Source organism: Caloenas nicobarica, chromosome 1 (assembly GCF_036013445.1).
Source record: "Caloenas nicobarica isolate bCalNic1 chromosome 1, bCalNic1.hap1, whole genome shotgun sequence".
NCBI lineage: Eukaryota > Metazoa > Chordata > Aves > Columbiformes > Columbidae > Caloenas > Caloenas nicobarica.
The window spans coordinates 197,793,780-197,820,081 of NC_088245.1; the positions used below are offsets into that span (position 1 = coordinate 197,793,780).

The 26,302-nt window shown below is 40.9% G+C and overlaps 1 protein-coding gene across 1 annotated transcript in view; it reads right to left on the reverse strand.

Moving 5' to 3' along the window:
- The window catches only part of DDX10 (DEAD-box helicase 10), a 181,244-nt gene extending 161,649 nt beyond the window's left edge, over positions 1-19,595 (reverse strand). Inside the window, exons 1-9 of the mRNA XM_065642296.1 lie at positions 19,374-19,595; positions 14,973-15,033; positions 14,624-14,754; positions 12,798-12,956; positions 10,831-10,951; positions 9,494-9,683; positions 7,276-7,402; positions 5,860-6,022; positions 4,206-4,290 (exon numbers count right to left, since the gene is read on the reverse strand). Of these exons, the coding sequence (XP_065498368.1) occupies positions 4,206-4,290; positions 5,860-6,022; positions 7,276-7,402; positions 9,494-9,683; positions 10,831-10,951; positions 12,798-12,956; positions 14,624-14,754; positions 14,973-15,033; positions 19,374-19,562 (1,226 nt within the window). The 5' untranslated portion in view covers positions 19,563-19,595. The remainder of the gene's footprint in view (positions 1-4,205; positions 4,291-5,859; positions 6,023-7,275; positions 7,403-9,493; positions 9,684-10,830; positions 10,952-12,797; positions 12,957-14,623; positions 14,755-14,972; positions 15,034-19,373) is intronic.
- Positions 19,596-26,302: the final 6,707 nt, after the last annotated feature.

Sequence of the window (26,302 nt, forward strand, 5' to 3'; positions counted from 1 at the left end):
ATTTATTTTTAAAGAAACATCAGTAGAAGTGCTTCAATGGGTCTTCAATATAAAAAAAATAATCAAACAAGGAGCTGCCATCTTGACTCTACTGTTCAGTCAGGACCTAGGGCATGTATCCCTGAGACATATTTCCTACTGGGGAAAAAAAAAAAGCTTCCACCATTGAAAAAAGTTCCATTAAGTCACTCACATTTTTAAATGCTTTATTGCCACTCGCTAGGATTACTCTAAAGGCTTATTAGTCTTACTTTCACACACATAATGTGTAATTACTTAAGGAGAGCCCCAGTGAGCATGTTTCAAAGCATTTTACTTCATGACAGAAAAAGATTATATGACCTGCCCCTTTCACCTTTCCAAAATTTGATGTGTGTGTACTCTGCAGTATTCACAAGGCATCAAAAAGAAAATGAACTACAGATCTTTTAAGTCTTTATTCATACTTCTTGGCTTTAATCATCATACCAGCCAGTACTAAAATGTTAGGGCAATAGAGTTTCCTGCTGTGGGAAGATGGACTTTTATTATTCCATTTGTTTTCAGAATATGCTTTTTTCCTTTTGGTAAATTATATGTAGAGCTAGACAGGACATGCATGCCTGCATGCACACTGTGTTTAAACGACAACAACAAATTACACCTTCTTTCCTAAATCAGTTTAAGCATCTAAGAAACCTTACCAACGAGCCTGGATTAAATACCATCAGAAGTCTGAGCCTGAGTCAGACCCGAAGCCTATATAAAGTTCTGAACATACCACAGATAAAAACTGCAGAGCAAAGAGATTTATTCTGTTTAACATTCTGCTTGTCAGTTTCTTTAAAATAAAAACTCCTGACAGAAAAATCACTAAACGCAAGTTTTTAATAGCGACCTCCAAAGGAGAGGAAGAAAAAAAAAAAAAAAGAGTGGAAGGAAGTAGTATATAATGCTAGGAAAGAAAGAAATTAATTACTAAGATGTGCCAGGACACAGATACATCCAAAATACAAGATATTCATGCATAACTAGAAAGATAAAATAGACTTCAGTGTCTTTCTACACATCAATGCAATCACGACTGAAGGAAAAACATGCCTATATATGTTTCTTTCATGCCATCCAATTTACAAATTATGTTTGGAAAAGCAGTTGGGGAAAAAAGTGAGTAACAGTGTGCCTCAGAAATTATTATCTTCTGCTGTCCCCTAGTGGCACTGTAACTTGTTTCACAAAATTGATCAAAGAATATTTTCAATTGTAGGCTTCAGAGGCTACGAAACAGAAAGCATCAACAGAAATTAAAAGTCAGAGGAAATCAGTTTTGCAGACAATTGCTACAAGTAGCTCTTATTTACTTAGAATTTCTAAAACTAAAACCCACAAGAAAACGCTGTGATCTAGTATTTTAAATTACAGGCTTTGGTAAGAGATTGTGTGACAAAAATACAGCCAAAAATATACATGGGCATGGCCATAATACTGTCAGTATGTTAGAAAGTCTGTTATTGAACTAGTCAAGACTTTAAATAAATACTTTAAAATATAGTTAGAAGAAATAATGTCCAATCACTTCAATCGTAGCATAAGTTGTAAAAAAAAAAAAAAAAAAAATCATCAAGATATGCCAATTCTACCACAAAGTAAAAGCATTACTGGACAACACCCAGACTTTCTTGATCTTACTTTACTCAAAATCAAAAAAGCAGGAGTTGCAATTTATGTTCTTCAGTAGAATTAAATGCAAGCGAAATGCTACTTAGGGAACACAGTGGTTTTATCCAGTTAAAAATCAATCATTACCTTTCATCTTAGATAAAGCTTTGCAAAACTGTAAAACAGATGGGGAAACATATCCATGATTGTTAGTTAAAGGTTTTTCAGCCTTTTCCCAAAAATAATTTTTCTCTTGACTTTTATATTTACTTTTGTATCACAAAATAATTTGATTTCAAAAGTAAACAGTATTTGGCATCCCAGTTTTAATTACAGTTTAACGAAGTCTCTTAATTAGCTGAGATATTTAATTTAGCTCTCATTCCATGCAATTACAGACTCTCATAACGCATGAAAATTTGTAATTATCTGTAACCTCATTAATGAGGACTACTAAACTGCAGTTCGGTTCATTTTTATCAAGTTTATAGAAGAAACACAAGCTTCTCACACGACCTGTAGCTATTGAAAACAAATGAAGCTTCCTACTCATCACTTAAGAGCTCCCTGAGAAGTACATTCTCAATTATCCACACCTAAAGCTGCATTAGCATATTTACTAAGTGCACAGCATTTACTTAAAATGATTAGACAACTCCCTTGCTTTATTTTCAAATATTTATTTCATGCCATTAAGTTCATGGAATGAATCTCTTCCAAGGATTGCTTTACTTTAAGGACAAAGAGTGCCTGTATGTTTGTCCCAAATGAAAGCCCAGTGCAGGCAGAACCCTCTTTGATCTTTATATCAGATTAAGAGACAGAAAATACCCACGAGGCTTTCCCTGTGGAAGGAATTTGCTTTCAACCTCAGTCACCACCATCAGCTCAACCAACTTGCTGAGGTGCACTCCCAATTTCAGCGAGGTCTGGCTGCCGAAAAATTCACGCGAAAGGAAGAACACAACCGGCCGGTGGAGGCACCGGCACAGCTCACGGCCCACGGGACAGACCCTCTGCCCCCATTTTCTGTCTGAATTTGTCCCTCCAGCTATCACAGAAGGTGGTGTTTAAGAGGCCACCAAAGGCCGACCCTTAAGGCTGCGAGGCCTCCATCAGCGTGACATTTTACTAAAAGCATTGTGGAAAACAAGGGTTATTTGTCTTTATGTAGCTGCGGCCCCTCTCTAAACCTACTTGAAATCGCTGGTCTCAGCACCTGATGGGAACCGGGACGAAGGCTGAGGGTTGTAACTCCAGGGAGGTGCTTTAGCTCCGTGACACGGCTCGAGGAGAGCTCAACAGGCCTTCCAGAAACTGCCAGTTCAACGGGGACAAACGTGGTGTTTCCCCTTTCACGATGACAGTATGCCATAAAGATAACATTATAAGCCTTCTGTTGAAGCCACATAGGATTAAAAAAGGGGAAAAAAAAAAAAAAACCACCACACACTAAACCCCAGAATTCTAAGTCCATATGTTTTTCTCTCAATTGGGATGCATGAGATTACATCCAGATTTTAAATTACTGACATAGCTACGTGTTTTATCTTTGTATATAACATTCGCCGATTTTGTTCATGGTTCTTTCCAAAGGCATTTAAAAATTTATTATTCCGTTCTATTATAACAGGTAGATAGGAAAATGGAGGACTCAGGAAAGAATGAGGCAGAAATGTTACCAATTACAATGTTAAACACAGCTAGAACTTCCACATTCTGAAAGAGAGCTGGAAGTACACACTCCTATTACAGAATCACCAAAATGTAATGCCATCTGATCCAGAAAAACAGATTTCAAACTTCTATAGTGCAGAGTGCTGAAGTCCTATTCTAAGAAACTGTTCTGCCATTAGGCTGACAACTGCCTGTATTACAAATCCTACTGCAAACAAATTAAATTATATACAAGATATAATGCCAGGTCTTGCATTTCATCCTTCAGATAATTGCATAAAGTTTTTGACCTACTGAATTATATGCAATAACAACTCCTGTTTCTCTTAAAAATCTACTTCAGAGATCAATGACCAGGTTTTCAACAGTGTATCTGGGTAAATCCCATCATAAAGGCTTAGCCAGAAGTATTTTAACTAAAGCTATCCCTAAGAATATAATTCTACAAAAGACTTATAAAAATAAAAAATTAACCTGCAATTAACATTACCTGATTCTTTCCTCTTCAAATTAAAATACAGAAGAAAATATTTCCATCCTTTTGAAGAGTCTTCAATGACACAAAGAAATTGGATTTCCACAGTCTAAAGCCTTATTTACCTATAAACGGCAGCAGCAAAACAAGCTTTTCCACCCACGAACATGCTTAACTCAGCCTTTGAGGTAATTTGGGCCTATTTTTTCTGTCTGCTGTAAGGAGTTTCTGACGCTCACTAAGAAATGATTAAGTCAAATCACTACTCTTAAGCAATCAAAAGAGTCTTTTGGTGATAACAGCCCTTATTTCCAATCCGTATCTTGATGTTTTCAAGTGAGTATTTAGCCAATTACCTGTCCCTATAGTGATCTTGTTTTAAACAATAAAATATTAATGAAAAGTGAAAACAAACCTGGCTGTTCTTCCCACTCTGTGGATGTATGTGTTTGCATCTTCTGGACAATCAAACTGAATGACCCAGTTCACTGCTGGAAAATCTGTATAAAGAAAAAGAATATGTCAAAATCTAAGCTCATGGTACTCGACATCCTCCTATTCAAGAGCAACATACTATTTAGGAGCATTAATTCCAATAAGAACCATCATTTAGACCAATTTACAGACTCTGGGTGCAACCTCTGAAATAAAAATAAAATTAATTGCATGTATTACCATATCATAAACAATCATTTTCTTCAAAGAAAGCTAAAATTAATAGTGTCTTCATTTTCTAAATTACAACAGTGCATTGAATGGAACATAATTTCACACTTGACAAGAACAGGCATGCTTTGTGTGACACAGATAATAAAACACCAGTTCATTTAATAATTAAACAACAATATCTGATCCCCCTCTTCACCTACAGCATCAATATCCTACACCACCAGGGTTTGAAGTTAGCTGTGGCAAGACAGCACAACTTCAGCTGTCCACATACAGAATTATAGTGTTTCTCAAAGACAGGAGGAGGTGACCATGCCTGACAAAGAAGTCAACACTGAATGTGAATGATAATACTTGTAAGCGTTTTCTAACCGCTGCACTTCATCAGGCAGCAGCATGCTTTGTGCTGGAGTAAATTGGTGTTAATTCCTCATCGCATCTGTAGCTGCGATGTTTTCCACAATTACACCTACGATCTAAACCAAACCAACCCCACCCACGTTACATCCTCACTACTGAGATGTCAGCAGTGGAGAAGGTGTGATACACAGTTTTCATTTCTGCCTTCAGTTTTTAGAGCACCTTCCTTCCTTTTGTAGCATAGGTTGCTCTCTGAAAGAATGAGTAGACTCCTGAGAACAGTCTTGTATCATATTTAAATACCTCCAAGTACAAAAAAAAAAGTCCAAAGTATCCACAGAAAATATAAAGTAGTAAATCATAATTCAGCTGTAATGTCCAGAAGAAATAAATGTGCAAGCCAAAACAGGTCTTATAAATATTCTTGCTTTTCCCCCTCATCTATTTTTCTGCCTCCTTCAGAATACAGTCCTATCATGCCATTCATAGTTCAGACATCAAAATTTCTTCAGGTTTTCATTTCCACATAGTACTAGGTTAGTCATTTTTCATATCCTTTGGAATAACCCACAGGATACACGTACACCAGAAATACTTAAAACTGCTGAAATCTTGCCTTAAGGCACATAGTAAGCAAATACATCATTGTTTCCATTTTCTCGTGTTCCAGATATTTGCCGTAGAACACGGCTGGAAAAACTAGATTGTCTACAGGCTTCAATAAATAAACAAATGAGTAAATAAAGGATTGCTTCCACTGACTACCTCACTAACAAATGCCATTACAAAACTAGTGACAACATAGGTCTTTCTGAGACAAAAATCAAAAATATGCACAAATGAAGTGGGCCTCTTCAGTAAAGAAACAGCAGAGCTCTAAAATGCATATATTTTCTGAGATACCCTAACGAGCTCTTAAACAAACTACAGCTTCATTTCTTACAAATCAGGCTGGTCTTCAGAGCATACTGTCACTGATAAAATCTCAATAGGGCTAGATCATCACTTTGTGAACAACTCTTGCCTCTGTGAGTACATACCCAGGCCACGAGCTGCAATATCTGTAGCAAAAAGTACTGCTGCCTTTTTCCGAACAAAACAAGTGTAGACTTCCATTCTCTTCATCTGATGCTGCTTGCCATGGAGTGCCAGTACAGGAAGACCAGGCTGAAGCTTACAGAACACTCTGAATAGATACTGGACCTACCCAACAAATCAAGGAGAAGAAAAAAATAAAATCACTATGCAACATTAAACTTGTTAAGATCATGTCCAGTGTACAGCAACGGACTTAGCACATCAAATAAAATACACTTTTCTCCACATCGGAGACAAGAGATGCTATTTTGAGACTTTGTCACACACCTAGGTACTAAAAGAAGAAAAGAACTCTGGCACAAGACTGGCATGGCTTTTCATTGCATTTCCTAAAAGGAACCAGAGCAAGTAACAGCAGGAACAACTTGGGACATGACTAGTTAGGTTGTATGCAGCGGACCGAAGTATCAAAGTCCACAGAAGCATAGCTGTTAAGAGAACACTGGAGGGGTGTAGTGTCTTCCACTTGCACTCAAAGCAGTCTGCACAGTCTTGGTTTACTATTTCAAGCTTCAACAGCTTCTCTTGTAAAAACAGTGTGTTTACTCTTACATACAGTACCACAATGCAGCATTATTTTATAGGAGGCAGCTATCTAACATCTTTTTTTAAGAAAATAGTTACAGAAACTGCACAGGTTGCAGTAACAGCTGCAGCTCAGAGAATTTCTGTACAACCAAGCCCATCACCTCACTGTACTCACCAACCAACTGCAGAACAACAAAACTATGGTAACCTCTTGCACAAGTGGAAGAAATGCAACAAATATTTACTACACCACTGTATGTTGTAAAATATTCAATACATGCAGTAGTTATAGGAATAAATACCTGTGCCATACAAACACATACAAATATCTTCAACAGAATAGTCCCAGGACATTTATACAAGCTGATTTTTGAAGGATTACTTCCTATATAACCATAGGAAAAAACTTACTGTGCACTATTTCACAATTATAATTTCTTATGTAGGCAGATTTAAAAGCCTGTGAAGAAACTAGATATAGCTATTAAAATACTCTGTAATCCAGCCACAAAATGTCACGGGACGAAAGTGAAACAGCTGGCCCTTAGTGACAGAATTTCTAGTATTCATTTTTAACAGCAGAGCACAAAAAAGGCTGAGCATACAGAGGTCTCCAAGACCTCCCTGCACTGAGCCGGAGTCGCTGAGCTTCCCGGCAGCGGGACCCTGCATTACATGCCCGCAGGAGGAGGTGACGTTTGGTTTCCTCCCCCCATTTCCTGTTGCAAACTAGTCCAGAATCTCACCTCTCTGGTGCCTTGACATCTGCATGAATATCTTAATTTTAATCGTTTTTAAATGCTACAGTGGACAGCGGGCAATAGCCATACCTCTTTACAGCTTGCAAAAAACACAATGGTCTTCTTTTTCAAGTGAGTTCTCAGGAAAGAGTATAACATGTTTACTTTTTGCTGAAGCTCACAAACCACATAGTTCTGATCCAAAGTTGCCGGGGTACTAAAAAAAAAAAAAAAAAAAAAGTACAGTTAGATGGCATTAGTTCCCATAACATTAAAATGCGAAACAAAAGAAGATAGTGAATATACAGGCATAGAATATCTACAGAGTTGCCCGTCCTTTCTTTTAAGTCAAGTGTCAGACAAATATCCAGAAAAAAAAAGGGGGGGGCGGGTGGAAAGGCAGGCTGGAATGTCCTGCAACTTTGAGGAACAAGCAGCAGCTCCACTAGAAAGCTACTCTTGAAAGATGAATCAATTTCCTTACTAAAAGCCCATGGGGAGGAAGGGATAACTTTTGACATTACTTCTAAATTCATTTACTACTAGCAAGCCAAACTCTTTCCCTGCCTAAGCAGTGACATTCAAATTGCCTTGACTTAAAATGCAATTTTGTCTATTAGCCCTATTAAAGCATCATTTGTGCTCAAGGCAATGTCAAAGCACAGTCTAATCACTCACAAAAAGGAGCACTGATGTACTTCTACTGATTACACCCTGACATGCAAAGTGACTTTGTAAAGCTCTGAATGATCATCCTAACTAACCTTTCCATTCTTCACACAATAAAATAAACCAAAATAAAAGTCTTTGGCATATTTGTCCTTGAAATACATCTAAATGCTCACCTCTTAGTTCCTCTGCTTCACCCTCAACAGAGCAAGGGTATTCAAAAATCATTTTTCTAAAGGTAATTTTACCCACCCAGGTGGCACAAGACACTACTCCAGTTTTTATTCTGCTAGTCAATCTTCTGTAATTTGTCAGTCTTTCAGAGGAAACTCTTTTTTCAGAGAAAACCTTTTCATAAGGCAATAACCTATTGTACACTTAGGCAGTAATGAATACTTTTTTTTAATTCCATTTATTATCTGATTGCACTCTCCCAAGTAATTTTTTTATTAAATGTAATTTAAAATAGACTTCAGGAAAAAGTTGAGATCTGTGAAACAGATGTATAGTCAGTCCTCAAAATGAAGACTGCATATTAGGCTTGTACATCCCCTTCTGCTAAGAGGCTATTAACCACACGATTTTTTCAGATGATCATGCATATTTAAGATGCCTTTGATAGTATTACTGATTTTAAAAAAAGGAATTTGCAGGACAGTACAGAGAGAATCAAATCAAATACTTGAAACTGTCTCAAGATTCAACCTGGTTCGGCTGTTAATTTTGCTATGATTTCTCAGTTGCTCTTGGGAAAGCCATTTTTATCACTGTGCTTCACCTTTCTCCTGCATCTTACTTATGGAAATATATGCAAACTTCATAGGAAAAAAAAAAATCTTACATGTTCATAAGCAGTTTGACACTTAGAAGATGGAACTCTCAGAAATGCAAAATATCAAATAATGTTCTTGACTTAGATTTCAAAATTTAAAAAATGTGCCAAAAACAACATGCTTTTTTTTTTTTGCTTAGTGACACACTGTATTTTTTGAGCACAGTAGACCATATACTTCACTTCTCACAAGACCCTCCCATTCAGATCCAAACTGTTCGGCATGACAAATTTATTTTGTGTGCACAGTAAACCCAGCACATCGGGAAGCCACAAGACTTACTGCACATGGACTAGTGCCACATGCTTTCCTTTGAGCACCTAATATTCTATGATAAGACTGTCATTCTGCACTTTCCCAACAGAGTCGCATTTTCCTTGGAAAGCCAGATTTATCAACAGCACACAGAGTTGTGCAACACATCTGGTGGTTCTGCACAGTGTACACACACACAGGAGACAAGGAAGCCAAACAACAAAAAAGGAGCAATTCAGAAGTGAGTGATACAGCCAGGACACTGCTCCATCACTTGCTCCTGAGGAAGAAAACTCCCAGTCTGCAAAGCTGCCTGAGGAGCCACAAGGAAGGTGCAGGTTCAGCCCCTCTCTAACAAATCAGCCAGAACTAGGACCCTCTTATCTGGAAATTCCTTCCTTTCACGAAGACACAGAACAGGATCACACACTGCAGGAAGGAGGATGCACAACACAACTTCTGATTCAGGGAACTGACAGTCAGAGAATGACTTAAGTAGGATCACCACCTGTTTAACTCCCCTCAGAAAAAAAAAAAATATCCCAACATACCTGAATTTGGCTTTCTCATGAACCCAAACATATTCTGGATCTTTCAGACTCAGACGTGCAAGATCCTTCACAGATTTTGTTTGTGTTGCAGAAAAAAGCAAGGTCTGGCGTTTCTTAGGTAGATTTTCTATGATTGCATTCATTGTATCAGCAAACCCCATGTCTAGAATTCTATCAGCTTCATCAAGAACTGATTTGAGAGATAGTTTGAGAAAAATCTGGTTTTAGCTTTATTTATACAAAAAAAAAAATCATACATCAAATCCATATAGTACAAAAATCCATGCCGACTTAAACTGCAGAGATTAACTTAATTACTGTATATGACAGGATTCTCTTTAGATATTCATGTACTCCGTAAAATATGTTTTTTAAAAAACTGTAATAGAAGTCAGAGCTTTTCCCATAATCTATACACTACAGCCCTCAGCTTCACAAGCTGAAGCATAAAAGAACAGCATTTCAAGTAAACAGTTTGGCAATTTGCAGACAGACTGCAAATTACCAGCTCCCAGTCCTATTACTGAAACAAAAGCATGGAATATAAAGCAGTGCTGTAGTATTTATTCATGACAGCGCAAAACAGACTCTACTGTACCTAAGCTGAATTTACCACTGAAACACAGGGTATAAACAGAGTAGCACAAGACTAAGCTGTAAGAAAAGGGTCTGTACTTAATGCAATTCTTGTCTAAGTGCCATGAACAGTACTAAGTGTAGCAAGCATAATTTCACATTTTATCAGCTTCATTAGTTTCTTAATTGCTTCCAAGTTCCTCCAGCTATGCTAAAGATTATGCAGTTCTTAGTGGGAGGCAAACCTTGACATTACGCCAAAATTTTTATTCAGGTTGGAAGGATGAAAAGAAACAACATTAACAATGCTAACAAAACGATGAGAAGAGCAGCAATCTCTCTTGAAATTCAAATAAAAGTGTTTTCTAGAGTTGGCCCAAAACACACACTGCAATGCATATTCCGCATAGTTAATTATCAAGTCAGGAAAAACACAAGAGTCACAAGCAGAAAGGAAAGGCCAGTGTTAGCCGAGACACAAGTAAAGGATTATATTGAATGCTACACTTGATTTTGGGTTCCTTACTAACTCACCCACTTGTTCTTATCATCCTAATGAAGGCATGCTCACCAACTGCTTGAGACAAAGTACAGAGAATAAAGGGGTTTTGTTGTTTTCTTTTTAATTTGTACATGCATGAACTTTAGTGCCATTTTATCTACATAACCTAAGATAAATTTTTTACCCCAGGAAGTGCTCCACGCAATTATGAACTGTTAGAAAATATTTCTGAGTATTTTCAAGTACTCAAAAAACTTACTCAGCATTTGCAGATCAGATGCATAGAAATACGAAGTTTCATCCATGTGCTGTAGAAGCCGTCCTGGAGTGCAAATTAGCATATTTATATGGTGGATTCTTTCAGACTCTTCTTTCAGATCCTGAAAAGGAGTTAAACCAGCTTAGCTGTCATTGTTCACACTAGGAGCCCAGTACCAGAGATGGTCAGGCCAGCTTAACCTAGGGATAGTTTCTAGGAAGAATAGTCAAGGATCAGCCATTCACAGAATCACAGAATGTTAGGGATTGGAAGGGACCTCAAAAGATCATCCAGTCCAATCCCCCCACCGGAGCAGGAACATCCAGAATAGGTTACACAGGAAGGCGTCCAGGCAGGTTTTGAATGTCTTCAGAGAAGGAGACTCCACAACCTCCCTGGGCAGCCTGTTCCAGTGTTCTGTCACCCTCACTGAGAAGAAGTTTCTTCTCATATTTAAGTGGAACTGCCTGTGTTCTGGTTTGTACCCATTACCCCTTGTCTCATCATTGGTTGTCACCAAGAAGAGCCTGGCTCCATCCTCGTGACACTCACCATTTACATATTTATAAACATTAATGAGGCCACCCCTCAGTCTCCTCTTCTCCAAGCTAAAGAGCCCCAGCTCCCTCAGCCTTTCCTCATAAGAGAGATGCTCCACTCCATCATCTTCGTTGCCCTGTGCTGGACTCTCTCCAGCAGTTCCCTGTCCTTCTGGAACTGAGGGGCCCAGAACTGGACATGATATTCCAGATGCAGTCTCACCAAGGCAGAGTAGAGGGGGACCTCTCTCGACCTACTAACCACCCCGCTTCTGATACACCCCAGGATGCCATTGGCCTTCCTGGCCACAAGGGCACAGTGCTGGCTCATGGTCATCCTGCTGTCCACCAGGACCCCCAGGTCCCTTTCCCCTACACTGCTCTCTAATAGGTCATTTCCCAACTTATTCTGGAACCTGGGGTTGTTCCTGCCCAGATGCAAGACTCTACACTTGCCCTTGTTACATTTCATTAAATTTTTCCCCGCCCAACTCTCCAGCCTGTCCAGGTCTCGCTGGATGGCAGCACAGCCCTCTGGCGTGTCAGCCACTCCTTTCAGTTCGGTGTCATCAGCAAACCTGCTGATAGTGCGCTCTAGTCCTTCATCCAAGTCATTGATGAATATATTGAATAGTACTGGTCCCAGTACTGACCCTTGAGGCACTCCACTAGATACAGGCCTCCAACCAGACTCTGCCCCATTGACCACAACTCTCTGGCTTCTTTCCTTCAGCCAGTTCACAGTCCACCTCACTACCCAATCATCCAGTTCACACTTCCTCAGTTTAGCAGCAAGGATGCTGTGGGAGACTGTGTCAAATGCTTTACTGAAGTCAAGGTAGACCACATCCACCGCTCTGCCTTCATCTATCCACCTTGTTATGTCTTCATAAAAGGCTATGAGGTTGGTCAAGCACAACTTCCCCTTGGTGAAGCCATGTTGACTGCCCCTAATGACCCTCTCATCCTTGATATGCCTTGAGATGGCACCAAGGATAAAGTGTTCCATCACTTTCCCAGGGATGGAGGTGAGGCTGACCGGTCTATAGTTACCCGGGTCCTCCTTGTTGCTCTTTTTGAAGACTGAAGTGACATTTGCTTTCCTCCAGTCCTATTTCTACAGAGATGTTACAATTTCTTCAGCATGCTCACACTTGTGGCTTGAGGAAAAAGAATTTCAGAATAATATAAATTAACAGAATAGCCCTGGAAGGCTTGGCAGGAAAGTCCATCCAGTCATGTAACCTGGAAAGACTGTAAATATGCAAAAGTTTCAACAGACACAGAGTACACAGGCAGGAAAATGACTGGATCATTGATAGGTTACCATTAACTTCTCTCTTCCCTGCCTTTTCAGAGTTTTCTTCCTAAACTGGCACTTAATATAGCACTCTATGCTTCCATACAGCAAACTCCGAGAGGACACACCTTTCCCCCAATGATAAGGCCAGCTGAGAACTCATGATTCTTTCCCACTTTCCGCAGAACCTTGAAGGTTTGATACGCCAGTTCCCGGGTAGGTGATATTATCAAAACTCCCAGTCCATCAGCTGAAGTCCACTGCTGGCGATACAGGAGTTCCAAAGCCTGAAAAAAATTACCATATTCTCATTATAAAATCTCAGAAGGAAAATATGTACCAAAACTGTCATAAAAAATATAAAGCAACATTAATTAAAATAATTACTTGAAGAAATCTCAGTATACATTTCACATAGTTTGATTATACGTAAATTCTAACTGATGATAATAATACTTGCTGTAGCAAATTTACCCAGTACCAATCTATGACAGACAGAAATGAGTGGTAAATCATAAACATTTTACTGCACAATTAATCCTGCTCTGCTAAATTCTGGAAATTAAGCCTTAATCATTCATACAAGAATAGAAATCGGTGTAGAAAAACATGAGAAACTTCCCTGCTTATAAAGTTTTGTGGGAACCAGAAACAGAATGAGCAACTAGAAGTAAATTATTGCACTTTTAATTCCGGTTATAGCAGTACTATCCACACATGCTATATACAGAGCATTCCAGCTAAAGTTGCCATACACCTCAAAGCAGGATTATTCTTCCTCTTACGAATTCTCACCATAGAAACACTGTCTTAGTCAGCTAATCCTAACACAAAGATTTCATAGGTATGAATATCTGAAGCATTCTGAAATACTGAAGGCTGTTAAGCAGCCTTGTACAATTAATTTTTATTTTCACTCTTCATATCTCCAGCTCTCCTCTTGCCACTTTTCTCCCCTAAAACTGTTTTAAAATAAGGTTTGTGAAACAAAGTACTTCTACTCCTAGATTAACTAATTAAGCAGTCTCACTTTTGTTTCTCAAGTTCACAAGACTATCTTTTGAAGCCCCCTACATTTTTAATTCTTTACTAATAAAAAAAAATTAAAAACACAGCATAAAGCATAAACCTTCTCAACTAGAGAGGATATTCAAAACATCTACTACTGGCCTCACAGTTACTGACAGAATAGGCTCCAAAGAAATTTATGCTGACAAAAATGCAAGAAATGTTTAAACCAAAAAACCTCCATAATCAAAACAACATTTATTTTTCCCTTTATCTAATCATAACATGATGGGGTCTGTAAGCACTTATACGTACACTTCAAGCAAACATCTCAATTATACTTTCAACTTGAATAAATGAAATGCAGAGCAAGAAGTTTCAAGTAAAACAGTCAAATATGTACTATCTATGACAGGGGTTTTCATCCTGTTTTCCCACTTGCACCTAGAAGCGATTTCTAAGGAGTTCACAAAAGACAAGGAGGAAATGGAAGTCAACCATCACTAAGCTTAAGTTTGCCATATAAGGTCCAAATCCTAAAATTTTAAAGGGAGGAAAACCACTTATCTTAAAAAAAAAAAGTCTAGGGAACTGAAGAAATGTCACCTTTTTTTTCACACACTCAGTTTTCAAATTTTAAAAGAACTGGACAGCTAGAGTTGCACCAAGAAAACAGATTCCTGAGAAAAAAAAACAAAGCACTTCCTAAATCACACAGGGTCTACTAATGTAACCATCAAAACAGAATTTCCATGTGTCAGAATATTCCTAGGGCCAAAAATATACTTAGTTCAGAACCTCAAACAGGTTTATTAAATTACTTGGAACATTTAGATCAGTTGAATTATCACTTTTCTTCCAGGATCTATTAACCCAAGCTGTTTTACATACAATACTTCACAGGTAACTTGGTTTGAGTACAAATGGAAGTATGCAAATTACTTACTGGGACAATAAAAGCCAAGGTCTTGCCTGATCCAGTCTTTGCAGCTCCAAGTACATCTTTACCTTGTAAAGCCAAACCTATGGTTTGCCTCTGTATCTCTGTTACTACACGATACTGAGCTTCCTGCAATCCTAGTATTCGCAGTGTGGGAAAAGAAGGAAAGAAGGAAAAAAAAATTTAAAATCATTATTTTTGTCTTGCCCAGAGTTATATTCATCTGTTCAGAAAATGCTGTACATGGTAATACTTACCTAAAACTTAGTTTAAAGCAAAAAAAAAGTTCAGATGCAGATAAACAATACATTCATTTTTACTTAAATTACCTTCCAAACAAAACTTTTGTACTCACCTTTTAGGGTTTTCCTTGACAATGGAAAATCTGAAAATCTTTGTATTTCGCTTGCATTTATCTGAAACAAAATAAGCTTAATCAGTGCTTACAATCTAAGCATAACAGAGAAATCAAATAGTATTGCCATTAACATAAATATGTAGTAGTTCAGTATGACCTGATCCAAGTTAGCTGGTCAGGCAATCTATACTAGTTGGATCTAAGCTAAACTACTCTTCTACCATAAATTGTTTAGTAAGTAATAAGACATACTTTAATCAGGCAGGCTAATAGCATAATTTAAAGCTCCGATCATCATGAAATCACAGAACCATTTAGGCTGGGAGGGACCTTCAGGAGGTCCCTGGTCCAACCTCCTCCACACAGGTCAGCCTTGAGGTCAGTCCAGGTTGCTCAGGGCTTGTTCCAGTCCCATCCTAAAATCGCTCAAGCACAGAAACTGGACAGACTATCCGGGCAACCTGTGCTGTGCCTCTGCCTGAGTGTCCTCATGGGGAAAAAGCGATTCAGACTGAGCCCGTCTTCTCAAAAACTTTCCCAGTCAGACTAACTGTCAATACAAATTACAATAAAATATCTACGGTAAGACAGATAACTAGCCAATTATTTAATATTTCTGTGCGGCTGCAACAAGCACCAGTTTATGATTCATGCACACTAAGCATAAACTCATTTTCCTGGGAATATCCACAGATGAGCAGTTTGGTTTCAGATGCTACTGCAAATGGAATAATGACAGTCATATGCAATAAAAATGGAACTCAGAGCTCTTACCTCCCTTCTTTTTAAACCATTGCAGCTTAAGAAAGAAACATTATTATGCTGCAAAGTACAGAGCCATTATCTTCCTGAAAAAGAGAAGCTCATGTGCACTTGTAACAATTTAATCTTTATGGCTCCTGTCCCTAAAGGCAGATTCCTCCATCTGCAGGGACCACGCAAATGTCAAGATTTTTTTTGCATATACTTAGCATTAGGTTATGCAATTAAAGATTAATGACCGCAAACTCAAAGACCCCACATGAACCAGTGGAACAAAGCTGTGGAAGGAGCCCCACTGCTGTCATCACCGCATGTGGAGTTAAAGCATCCTGACACAGCCGCTCCCTGGGAACGAGAGAGGAGAGGGGTCAGCCCAGGGTCCTGGGTGAACCCCACCAAGAAGCCAGTGGGGCCACCCCCTCCCCGGGCTGAGAGGGGGTCAGTGCCTGCAGGCGTGGGACTCACGGGGGCTGCGGGGAAAAAGCATTTGGGGATGTTGCACAACTTCTCATAAGGTGTATTACGGGGGATGTGGGAATGTGCAAGGTTTGTTATGGGATGTTTAGGGGAAGGATCAAAGGCAGGGAAAGGGAGGGATCAAGGTGGACTGGGGAGGAACAAGCATGACAAAACAGATGAAAAAGGAGACAAAAGGGTCTGGCCCTGGGTAACAGCTGGCTGATCACTGCTCTTGTCTGACTGAGCCCTGCACCCCATCACCACAGCCTGCCCTACAGACTTACTAAACATTCTCACATCGTAACAATTATTTATTATTATTCTTACATTATTTTCATCAACTTTCTGTGTGGGCACACCCCCTATTCTGAGCCCACATAAGAAACCGCCAGCAACCCGCAAGCCAGAGCAGTGGGCAGCAGCAGGAGAGCCAAGTGCCGGCAACTGGAGCGGGACCGCGAACCTCAGGGGCTGGAGGGGCCGGTGCCAACACCTGGGGAAACCGGGGCCTTTGGCCAGCTCTGGGCAGGCTGAGTAGCTGACGCCAGCTACTGGAGAGCCCCATCTTCCATGTGTGGGTACACATTTCACTAGTGGACGCTAATCCTGATCAGCCAGAGAGGAACAGCACCGGTCACCCATGCTGTTTCATGTGTGTGCAAGCCCTGTGTGTGTGTGTCTGCACAGGGGCTGATACAGGCACTGCTTGGTCTGTGTCCATCTGTGGCTGGACACACATGTGCACACATTCATCTACTGGGAATATTTTCTCATCCTCACTGTAGGACAGACCTGGGGCCCCAGAACTGCAGCAATCTTGCATTTAGCTAATTAAGACAAGAAGAGCCCACCTATGTCCTAAAGCTCAACCAGAGTCACCAACCTCTAGCCTTGGTATACTTCATTTTTTTAGAGCAGTCCTACAGCGTACAAAACATACTGAAAAGGTAGCTCATTGTCCTGATACCTATTAATTTACTTCACTGTATGCATCCATCTCTACAACACATTTGAGCACAAAACCCACAACAGCATATGTTTGAGTCCGTGAGTTGGCTCAATGATTACAAAAATGTTGAGATGTCAAGTAGAGATATTAAGAAAAATGTACTTTCAAGCCTGTTCTGGCAGATAGAAGATCATAAAAAATATGAATGACTACCACTGGCAAAGTTCACAACAACAAATAGCAGCATGACAGAAATAAAACACAGAACTCTGAAGAAAAAAAAAAAAAAAATACTGTATCTATAAAGCCTGAGCAGAGGAAGAGGAAGGTAAACTACACGGCCTTGAATGCATACTGAGTAGCATCCATCAACTGAGATTTCCAAATGTCAAACTCAGAGCTTAAACAACTCATGCACTTCCAGTAGCTATCGTGTATCTCCAACACACTGGTGAACAGAAATCTCCCAACACATGGGCCAAGAAAAATGATCCTCAGATGTTCCCAACAACTTGTGATAACAATTCCAGAGAAAGCCTCAAACGAAGAGCTACTGAGCTGTCAGATCTACTTGAAGTACCAAGCCTCCTACTGGCTCTGCCTATTCTAGAAAACTGAGGGTTTATACCTGTCTAAAGCACCTAGATGACAACACTACTCTTTTCGGCCTAGTTCTCTCTAGTAAAAAAAAGAAAAGCAAGCTAATGTATGAATTTCATCTCTACAGAAAAGGTAATAACACCCTTATACAAACATACAAATACACAAAGCAATCTCTCATGTATATACTGCAGTTTGGTATACAAACAATAAACCCATCACCCTGGGATCTACGCAGAGAGTTCACAAACTCTGTACGCAGCTTTTGCCAAGTTGCTTTAACTCGGTTTCTCTCTTGCTCAGACACGCACCCTCCAGAGACCAGAGGAAACCACCTAAGTCTAGGTTATAACAAGCAGTCAAACAGTACTGTAGTAAAGAGGTTTTTCATTCCACAATGGTCATCCCACTCAGAAAAATACAAGTTTCTAACAGTAGGAGTAGTCTGTTTTCACAGTCAGCATCTAAGTCCTCTATTTTTACAGTGAGTAGAGAGATATTCCCAAAACAAGTTAACTCAAATTTTACCCACAATAAAATATATTAATCATTTATGTAGTTATGATATTTAATTTTTATCATTAAAACAATGAATAATAAACCCATATATTTTCCTGAGAAACAATCTGTGATTCAAACCAGTAATCTGAGCATCTTTGGAAGAATACCATTTGCCTTCAAACCAGTAAAGCCAATGACTGCGTGAAGCCTCAGAGCACTTGCTGAATCTTAACTGAAGGAGCTATCACAACCCCTTCATGGGAACAGATATGTTTCTTCTATACCTTTCATCAATACTTTCTGGTCAAATTACAACCACCAAAAAGTCTCTACTATCAGCTACACTGAGTGCTGCATAACCACACCTGACCGCCATGCTCCTCTCCAGCAGCAGCTGCAAATCCAGCCAAAGTTGGCAGGACATTGAGCAACACCACAGGCAGAACCCATCTAAACTGTTATTCACAATTACAATACTTTCTGCTAATCACTGTGGCTCAGAAGTAGAATTCTGGTAGAATTCAAGAGAATCTGGGTGACAAAACCAAAACCAGTACTGACCCTGGCTCTAATATTCAAACACTTGACTAAACAACATATTCTTCTAGCGAGATGTTTGCCTGCAGGGCACCTCCCGTGGAGACAAACGTGTCCCATCTGCCACAGCGAGACATCCACGTTGCCTGGTCAGAAGGGCCAAGTGCCACCGGTTACAGCTGCTCCCACCACTGCTCCAACCTCCTCCTCTTCCTCGCTGCGCTCTCCAGCACTCGCTCCCCTCCCAGGGTCTCCCTCCCCCGGCCCCCCAACCACCTCCTCCCCTGGCCGGGGCAGAAAGGGAAGGAACGGAGGGTCACCCTACCCCCCGGAGGGGACAGCCCTTCTGCCTGCCATTCAGCCAGCGGAGCAGCCCCGCCACGCAGGGCTGCCCCGCTCCCTGCCCAGGAGCCCGCACAGATCCCCCTCTGCTCCTCCTCCCAGCCCTGCCCCACGCACACCACACGAGGAGAGGGGCCGCTTTTCCGACCCCCGCGGGCCCGCCACGCCCACCCGGCGGGGGCCCTCCCGCCCCCGCCCTGGGAAGCCGCCGCTCCCCGGCCGGCAGCGCCAGCCCGGCCCTGCCGTACCTCGGGGTAGCGCTGCACCAGGCGGCCGATGGCCTCCCGCTCCACCTGCCACTCGGGCCGCTTCCGCGCCTGCCGCTCCAGCCGCAGCTTCTTCGTCCGCCGGGTGTATTTCTTCTTCCAGCGCTCGAAGCTCCGCACCGGGTCCATCGCCGCCGGCCCGCGGCCGCCATCGCCGCCAGCCCGGCCCATGGCGCCCCGCGTGGGACACACACGCTGCCGGGGGCGGGGCTGGGCGCAGGCGGAGCGCGTCAGCCGGCCGCGCCGCCGGGGCGGGGCGGGTTCGGCTGTGCTCGGCTGGGTTCGGCTATGCTCGGCTGCGTTCGGCTATGCTCGGCGCGGTTCGGCTATGCTCGGCTGCGTTCGGCTATGCTCGGCGCGGTTCGGCTATGCTCGGCGCGGTTCGGCTATGCTCGGCTGCGTTCGGCTATGCTCGACGCGGTTCGGCTATGCTCGGCGCGGTTCGGCTATGCTCGGCTGCGTTCGGCTATGCTCGGCGCGGTTCGGCTATGCTCGGCGCGGTTCGGCTATGCTCGGCGCGGTTCGGTTACGCTCAGCTGGGCTCGGCCCGAGCCAGCTCGGCAAGGCTCGGCTCGGCCCGGTTGCCGGGGGCGCGGTGCCCTGGGCTTTCCCCCGCTTGTGGGAAGGTGAAGAGGTTGCACAAGAATTCAAGGAAAATCACATAACAAAAAAAAATAGTTCTTGGCGCAGAAATGCAGCATGGAAATTGTGCTCTATGATAGAGACTATAAAACGGGGAAAAAAAACCAAAAAAAAAGTCCTAATAGAAAAGATCGAAAAGGATGATGGGCTTGATAGTGTCATAAACTTTGTCCTCTGCAATATGCTGGTGTGGAGGATCGCGGAGAAGAGTTCTGTGACAAGCCAAGTCTGTTAATGCTTTATTTGCTAATTTATTACTGGGAAAAAAACTGACAAATTTGGAAAAATTAAAAAAGCAATGGAAAGATGTACAGTGGGCCTTGTGTTTAAGATGCTGGATTTAAGCTCTGTTTGATGAGTGCTTTGACCCTTCCTAATACAGTTATAGTCAATTGTAATGGCCTTGGCTCAGAGCCTTGAACTATGCCAAGAGTTGGCAGAAAACTACAGGGCAAACTACTAACAGGTAGAGTTGTTTTACACTATGTGGTGTAGGGGTGGTCTCTATTAGAGGCACATATCTCTCAAAGTAGCGGGATTTAATCAACCTGCAAATTTATATTATGCTATCTTTACATGCATCGATTCTTACCCCCTCCCTATGGGGCAGGTCTGCATCGCTCTGCAGTTGTGCAACAGTCGGAAAGAATTTGCTGAGTTGCTTTTAGCTCTTCATCAGCACACAGAATTAAAACCCCAAACAGGCTGCAGTTACTGTGCCGCATCAGGAAGAGAAAATTACAAACGTATTTATGCAATGTCATAAGAAGGAAGTACATTGATGAGGGGAAGAGTGAAAGACTCCCAGCATAATTACTGCCTCTGATGAGGGTTTGGAATTCCAGAAAGCCAGGGAAAAGGGAGTGTCTCTTAATTAGCTCCACTATTGCCATACATATGTTGAGTGTATCACTGAAGATGTTTTCCCTCCTCCCTGACATCAGGGAAACCTGTGATCACAGAAATGTTTGCTTTCTCTTTAAAATACATTAAGTTCCTAATTTCAGGAAGAGCTGGAAAAATCTCCATTAAATATGCCCTGATGGGATCTCTCCTCCCAGGTACAGCTTTGAATGCAATGGTTTTCTCTAGGGGTTTATTGGCTGTTAAGATGAATAAGGAAGGATACTAAAGGTTTTACTCTTGAAACAAAAATGGGTTTTCTTTTTTTCCAGAAGAACCTGGTGAAAAACTATTTGCAGGAGGTGCTGTTCCACCCTGAAGAATGTGCTTCTGGGGGCTGGCGCATCTTTCCCAAGATTATGGCACATTAACTTCAGATACAAAACAAGGTGCCAGTCTAACAAAGAGACTGTCACAGGGATCAGCTGCCACTTCAAGCGTTTCTATCTGTCTTCCTGTAGTGGGAAAAGAAACAAACAAAACTCCTCCTGTGTAGAATTGCTGCTGTTGCAGCACTGCAGTAAGTTTAACCTTTTTGTAAGTAAGTGTACAGGTAGAAGTGTTGTGTTTGAACATGCTGTCTTTGCTCACCTGGTCTATGTTTTGCCTACAGGCTCATCTCTCTCATGGCAGAACAGCAGCAGTGGTCTGTGAGTCACTACAGAAATAAATCCTCAATGAAAAAAAGTTATGTGGAAAATAATATCTTACCATCCTATTGCTAAAACAACTTTTTAGCTGCTATCATGACAAACACTCTTAATTATGCCTATACGTTTCCAATGCTTTTTAATGATTTATTTGTTCATTACCCAAGAGGTCTACATACCAGGAAAGGAAAAACCGAAAGTCAAAAGCAGCCTGTCCTGTGTCTCATAGGAGAAGGTGAAACACTGGAGAGCTTCTCGGCCTCATGCGTGAGGTCTGGGATTTGATTTATTTATTATATGCAAGACTACTTCAGTTGTCTTGTAATAATATTATCCCTAAAACGGTGGCAAAACCAGATATAGTTCTGAGTAATAAAAAGAGGCAGAAAGAGAGAGAAGAAAAATTTGCTTTTAAAAGCTGTCAAGTAAACAACTGAAGCACTGTTGTTTACTTGCAATTTGGGGAAATGAGGGGAGTATGGCTATAGCAATAAATGTAACAATGCTCCATACAAGACCACAGAGAGGAAGGCGGCAATTTTTTATTTTAAAGAAGACCAATTTCACTAACAGTCATTCTCACATAGATTTCACTCTCACGCATACTCAGGCTTTCCTACTCATGAACACAAACATGTGTCTGGACAGGGTTATTTATGGTGACAAGGAGAACAAGGGGAACCAGGTATCAAGTTCAGTGCCCTGAGGGGACTTGTAGACCTTAATGGCCTCAGCTGAGGCCTCCCCCTACACCCCAGCTCAGGAGCCCCATTTTAGCTCCACCCTGGGGCTTCTGGGTTCATCCTGAATGGTGACAATGGTGCACGACCTTTGCCATGCTTTATATTCTCTCTTGACAAAACCTCAGGGCCAAGCTGGGTTGTATCATACTGCTGTTGCTCCGTATCTGTGTTGTGGGGCTTTCTTCAAGGGATGGACTTAGTATAGTTGGCCCTACACCCAAATCCTGCCAATTCCCCGTTCTTACCTTTCTTGCATTTCATGGTTGGTCTTCAGCTCTTGACTTGCTGCACGTGCATCGCTCCCTGCACTGCTGCTGTGCCATTCCTGCTGGTGCCTCATCCTGCTGCATAGACTCCTGCTCACATGTCATGCAACCCCATTAAACATTTCCTTTGTGAATCTCTACAGGAATTTCAGATAAATAGGGGCTGATTTTTTTTTTTTTAAGTGGCATTGTGTGTGCTTAAGTTACATTTTGGCATTTCCATTAAATGTTTGTTTTGTACTAACCTGTTTTCTTTCCGTTTTTGCATATAATATTGATCGCTTATCTAAAGAAGTACTTAGCAAACCAGAGGAAGTGACCCCAGAAGCACAAGGTGTCCATGAAATATCACTAAAGCCCTTCTCAATGAAACAGCCAAGTGCTAGGAGAACTTCCTAAACTGAGAGACCCTGCCCACAGGCTCAGGAACTCATTTCACCTCAGCCTAAACATATTACTCTGAGGACTACAAGCTGAAAAAAAAAATCAATACTGTCAGTTTAAAAGAGATTTCAGCACTCTTATGCAGACCCAGAGTAAGGAACTGTAAAAAGGAGGCACAGCATATGTCTATAATGGAGAACAAAACAAACGACAGCAACAGCAAAAGAGACAGAATAGGGGGGGAAGGAGGTAGGGGACAAGGGAGGAGGGAAGAAAACTCATAGAACTGTGTTTTCCTATGTTGGGTAGCCCTATAATTAAAGGGCTATCACCCAATAAATTAAATTTTAAAAGTTAAACTGTATTTCCAAAACTAAAGTAGAAACATTCTGTTTCAGTAGTTCCTGGCCTGAGCAAACAGGTAAGCTGTGATGAATAAATATTGTCAGTTATGACCAAGAATATTGTGTGGTGTAATTGCGGCTTTGTACTTTCCTCTTAGTAATGAGCTGCTGTTTCCCAACCATAAAATAAACACAGTTTTGCAGATGATGTTATGGCCTCTTCTTGTGGAAGTAATAAATGAAAACGCTTTCACCAAGTATATAAATTACAGGAATTTCGTTTTATGTAAACTCTCCAAGATGTATTCTGCTCTGGAAAAAAGGTAGTTGTAGTTTTATTCTAAACATGAATGCATGGTCCACCTTAAAAACTCTTGGAACAAACTACCAATTGCAACTTTGGCAATACAGACATACATAGGCAACATAAAGTTAATTCTGAAAGGTTTTTTACAGGTATCTGGATTTAAATGTTCCTACCACAGACAATTTCAGAATTAAGTCTTTTCTGTCCACATTGGTAAACAGTTTTATATTTTGAAAAAGCCAACTATCATATATAAAATAATAATAGAAAGTAGCTGCTTCTTTTTCAAGCCTGAGCCTACCAGAGGACAAATGATGTCTTCATGGAGAGAAATATGTCCCTCTTCAGTTCAGCCCTTCATTCATTCTCTTTGGCCATGCACAATTTAGTAGCCATCACTAGGGTAACAGCTCTCAGTTCTTAAAATTGTCCTTCAAAAAGTTTCCAAATTGGGAATATTTTTGAGACACAGGTTATAAGCCTCTTATCCTCTTAAAACCTGAGGTGAAACAGGCTGGGAAAAGTGAGGGAAGAGAGAGGATTTATGCTTTGCTGTTCTCTTGACTACCAGGGTTTTGACTAAATGCCAATTATATTGATTAGAATGACAGCAGACAACTTACTAAATGTTTAAATGAAAACCACCCACAGATTGAAGCTTACACGGTAAAATTAAACTTTGTGCCATGATGTTCAAAAACAATATATGTGAAGAACAGCGATGGGGAAAAATTAACCAAGTTTCTTCAAAATCAGAAGCAAAACCAGCTTGTCAGATCTCTAGAAACACCAAAAAATATTGATACCGTTGGTCAGGAAGCATTGGATGATATTGTATGATACAACAAAATGTTTTAGGAAAAAAGCTAAAGAGGTCTTTAACAAAATGGCATAAGCATTTCTTCTGGAATGACAGGACTTTTTGTGTCCTGGGGGACTGCTGTTGGTGATTCTAAGATTCATGATCTAGTCTGCAGGGCCCTCACAATGAACATTTTGCCAGCGAAAGCCCACCTGAATGTTGGGAAAGTTGTGATGAGAGCCCTGGCCAAAGACGACACTCCCACAGGCAAGGAAAAAGCTTTCACTCAGATTGTCAGACAAAGTGACCACCTAGCAATTTGAAAGGCAAGTAATTTAAAAAATGAATGACTTACTGTGTCATACTTTCAGTCTTTAAATAAAACCATCTGTCTCTTCAAAATTTTATGATATGTAGATTTCTTTAACAAAGACGTAGGACAGAAGTTAAAACAAATACAAAACCAAAACATTTTTCCTTTGAGCCGACGACAGTGCTTTTATTGAAAATAATAAACATGGGAAATCTTGCAAGAAACACATGATGGGGTTTGCTGAGACTTGTTTTCCCTCCCAGAACTGCCGAACACACCCAGGCCGTGCAGGCCCCACCGCTTCCCTGGTCCTGCAGTTTGCCCTGTGGCACTTCGCGCTCCTCAGAGCTGCTGGTGCCAGCACCGCGGTGATGTTTAAGTGTTTCTAAGCCACTAGGGGCTGTAACAGACCTGCAGAAATGAAAATAACTCATCGACTGTGACCATAACAGATACATGCTAAAAAGAACCATTAAATAATCAAGCCCGGGACACAGGCTGTTATTCCAGTTCAGGGAACTTCGTAAATATATGTTTAATTTTGAACACGTTTGACAGTTCTTTCGCAAACTGAGCTGATTTCCTGAGTCAGGTACAGGGTTGGCAAATCAAATTATGAAAGATTAGACAACCTTCCAGACGATCACACGTTTTGGAAGAATGCCATTTCCAAAACAGAATGGTATACACCGTGGTGCTACTGAGGCTTAATATAAAAACGACACCATTAAATGCTGTCCTTTAATTTGAAAAGAACTTTATGGAAAAAAAAACCACCAAAACCTGCATTTGACACAGTTCTTGGGCTCCTTGTATTTCAGAGTCATTTCAGGAGACAGTTAATGTATTGTTTTTCCCAACCCATTAGCATAGTACAATGTATTTAGTTTGTCAGGTATGTTAAAAGAGGCACTGCACCTTTATGCGACAGGCACTTATGCCTTATTATCCTTGTTTTTATATGCTTGATTATTCTTGCATTTGGAGAGTCATAGTTTATTATTTTGATTCTGTAGTTTATTCATTAGGTGTATTGCTCAACTCTGAGGTCCACATTTCTCTCCTATTTATAATGACTTAATAACACCTCTTTGTGTGGCTGTGACGTGTAATCCACCCAGCCTGTTCTAGCTATCTGCATATTTCTGGCTGTAGAAATTAAATTTGGTTTAAATGTCTATACTCATTAGAACCATATTTGAGAGTTAAGGGACATGAGACCAATTCTAGAGAAGAGACATGGGCTGGGAGTCAGCCACAGAAAGGCAATGTGGAAATGCAAAAGGAAAATAAACTCCCTTGGTAGTACCTGTTTACACTGACAGAGGTGAGACTGAATGCATGCCCACATCCATACCACTCAACCATTCTGACTGACAATCCCTAGACATGTGCTCTGGTAGGAATCCAGCGTGGGCCCATATGGATAACAGCTGCATGAACTGCAAAGTCACATCAAAAATGAATTTATCTTCATGCTTTATTATTTCAGTTGTACTATATTTCTCAAGTAGGTGTTGTCAAGACTTAGGTGAACAGGATACTGTCACTGTAGCA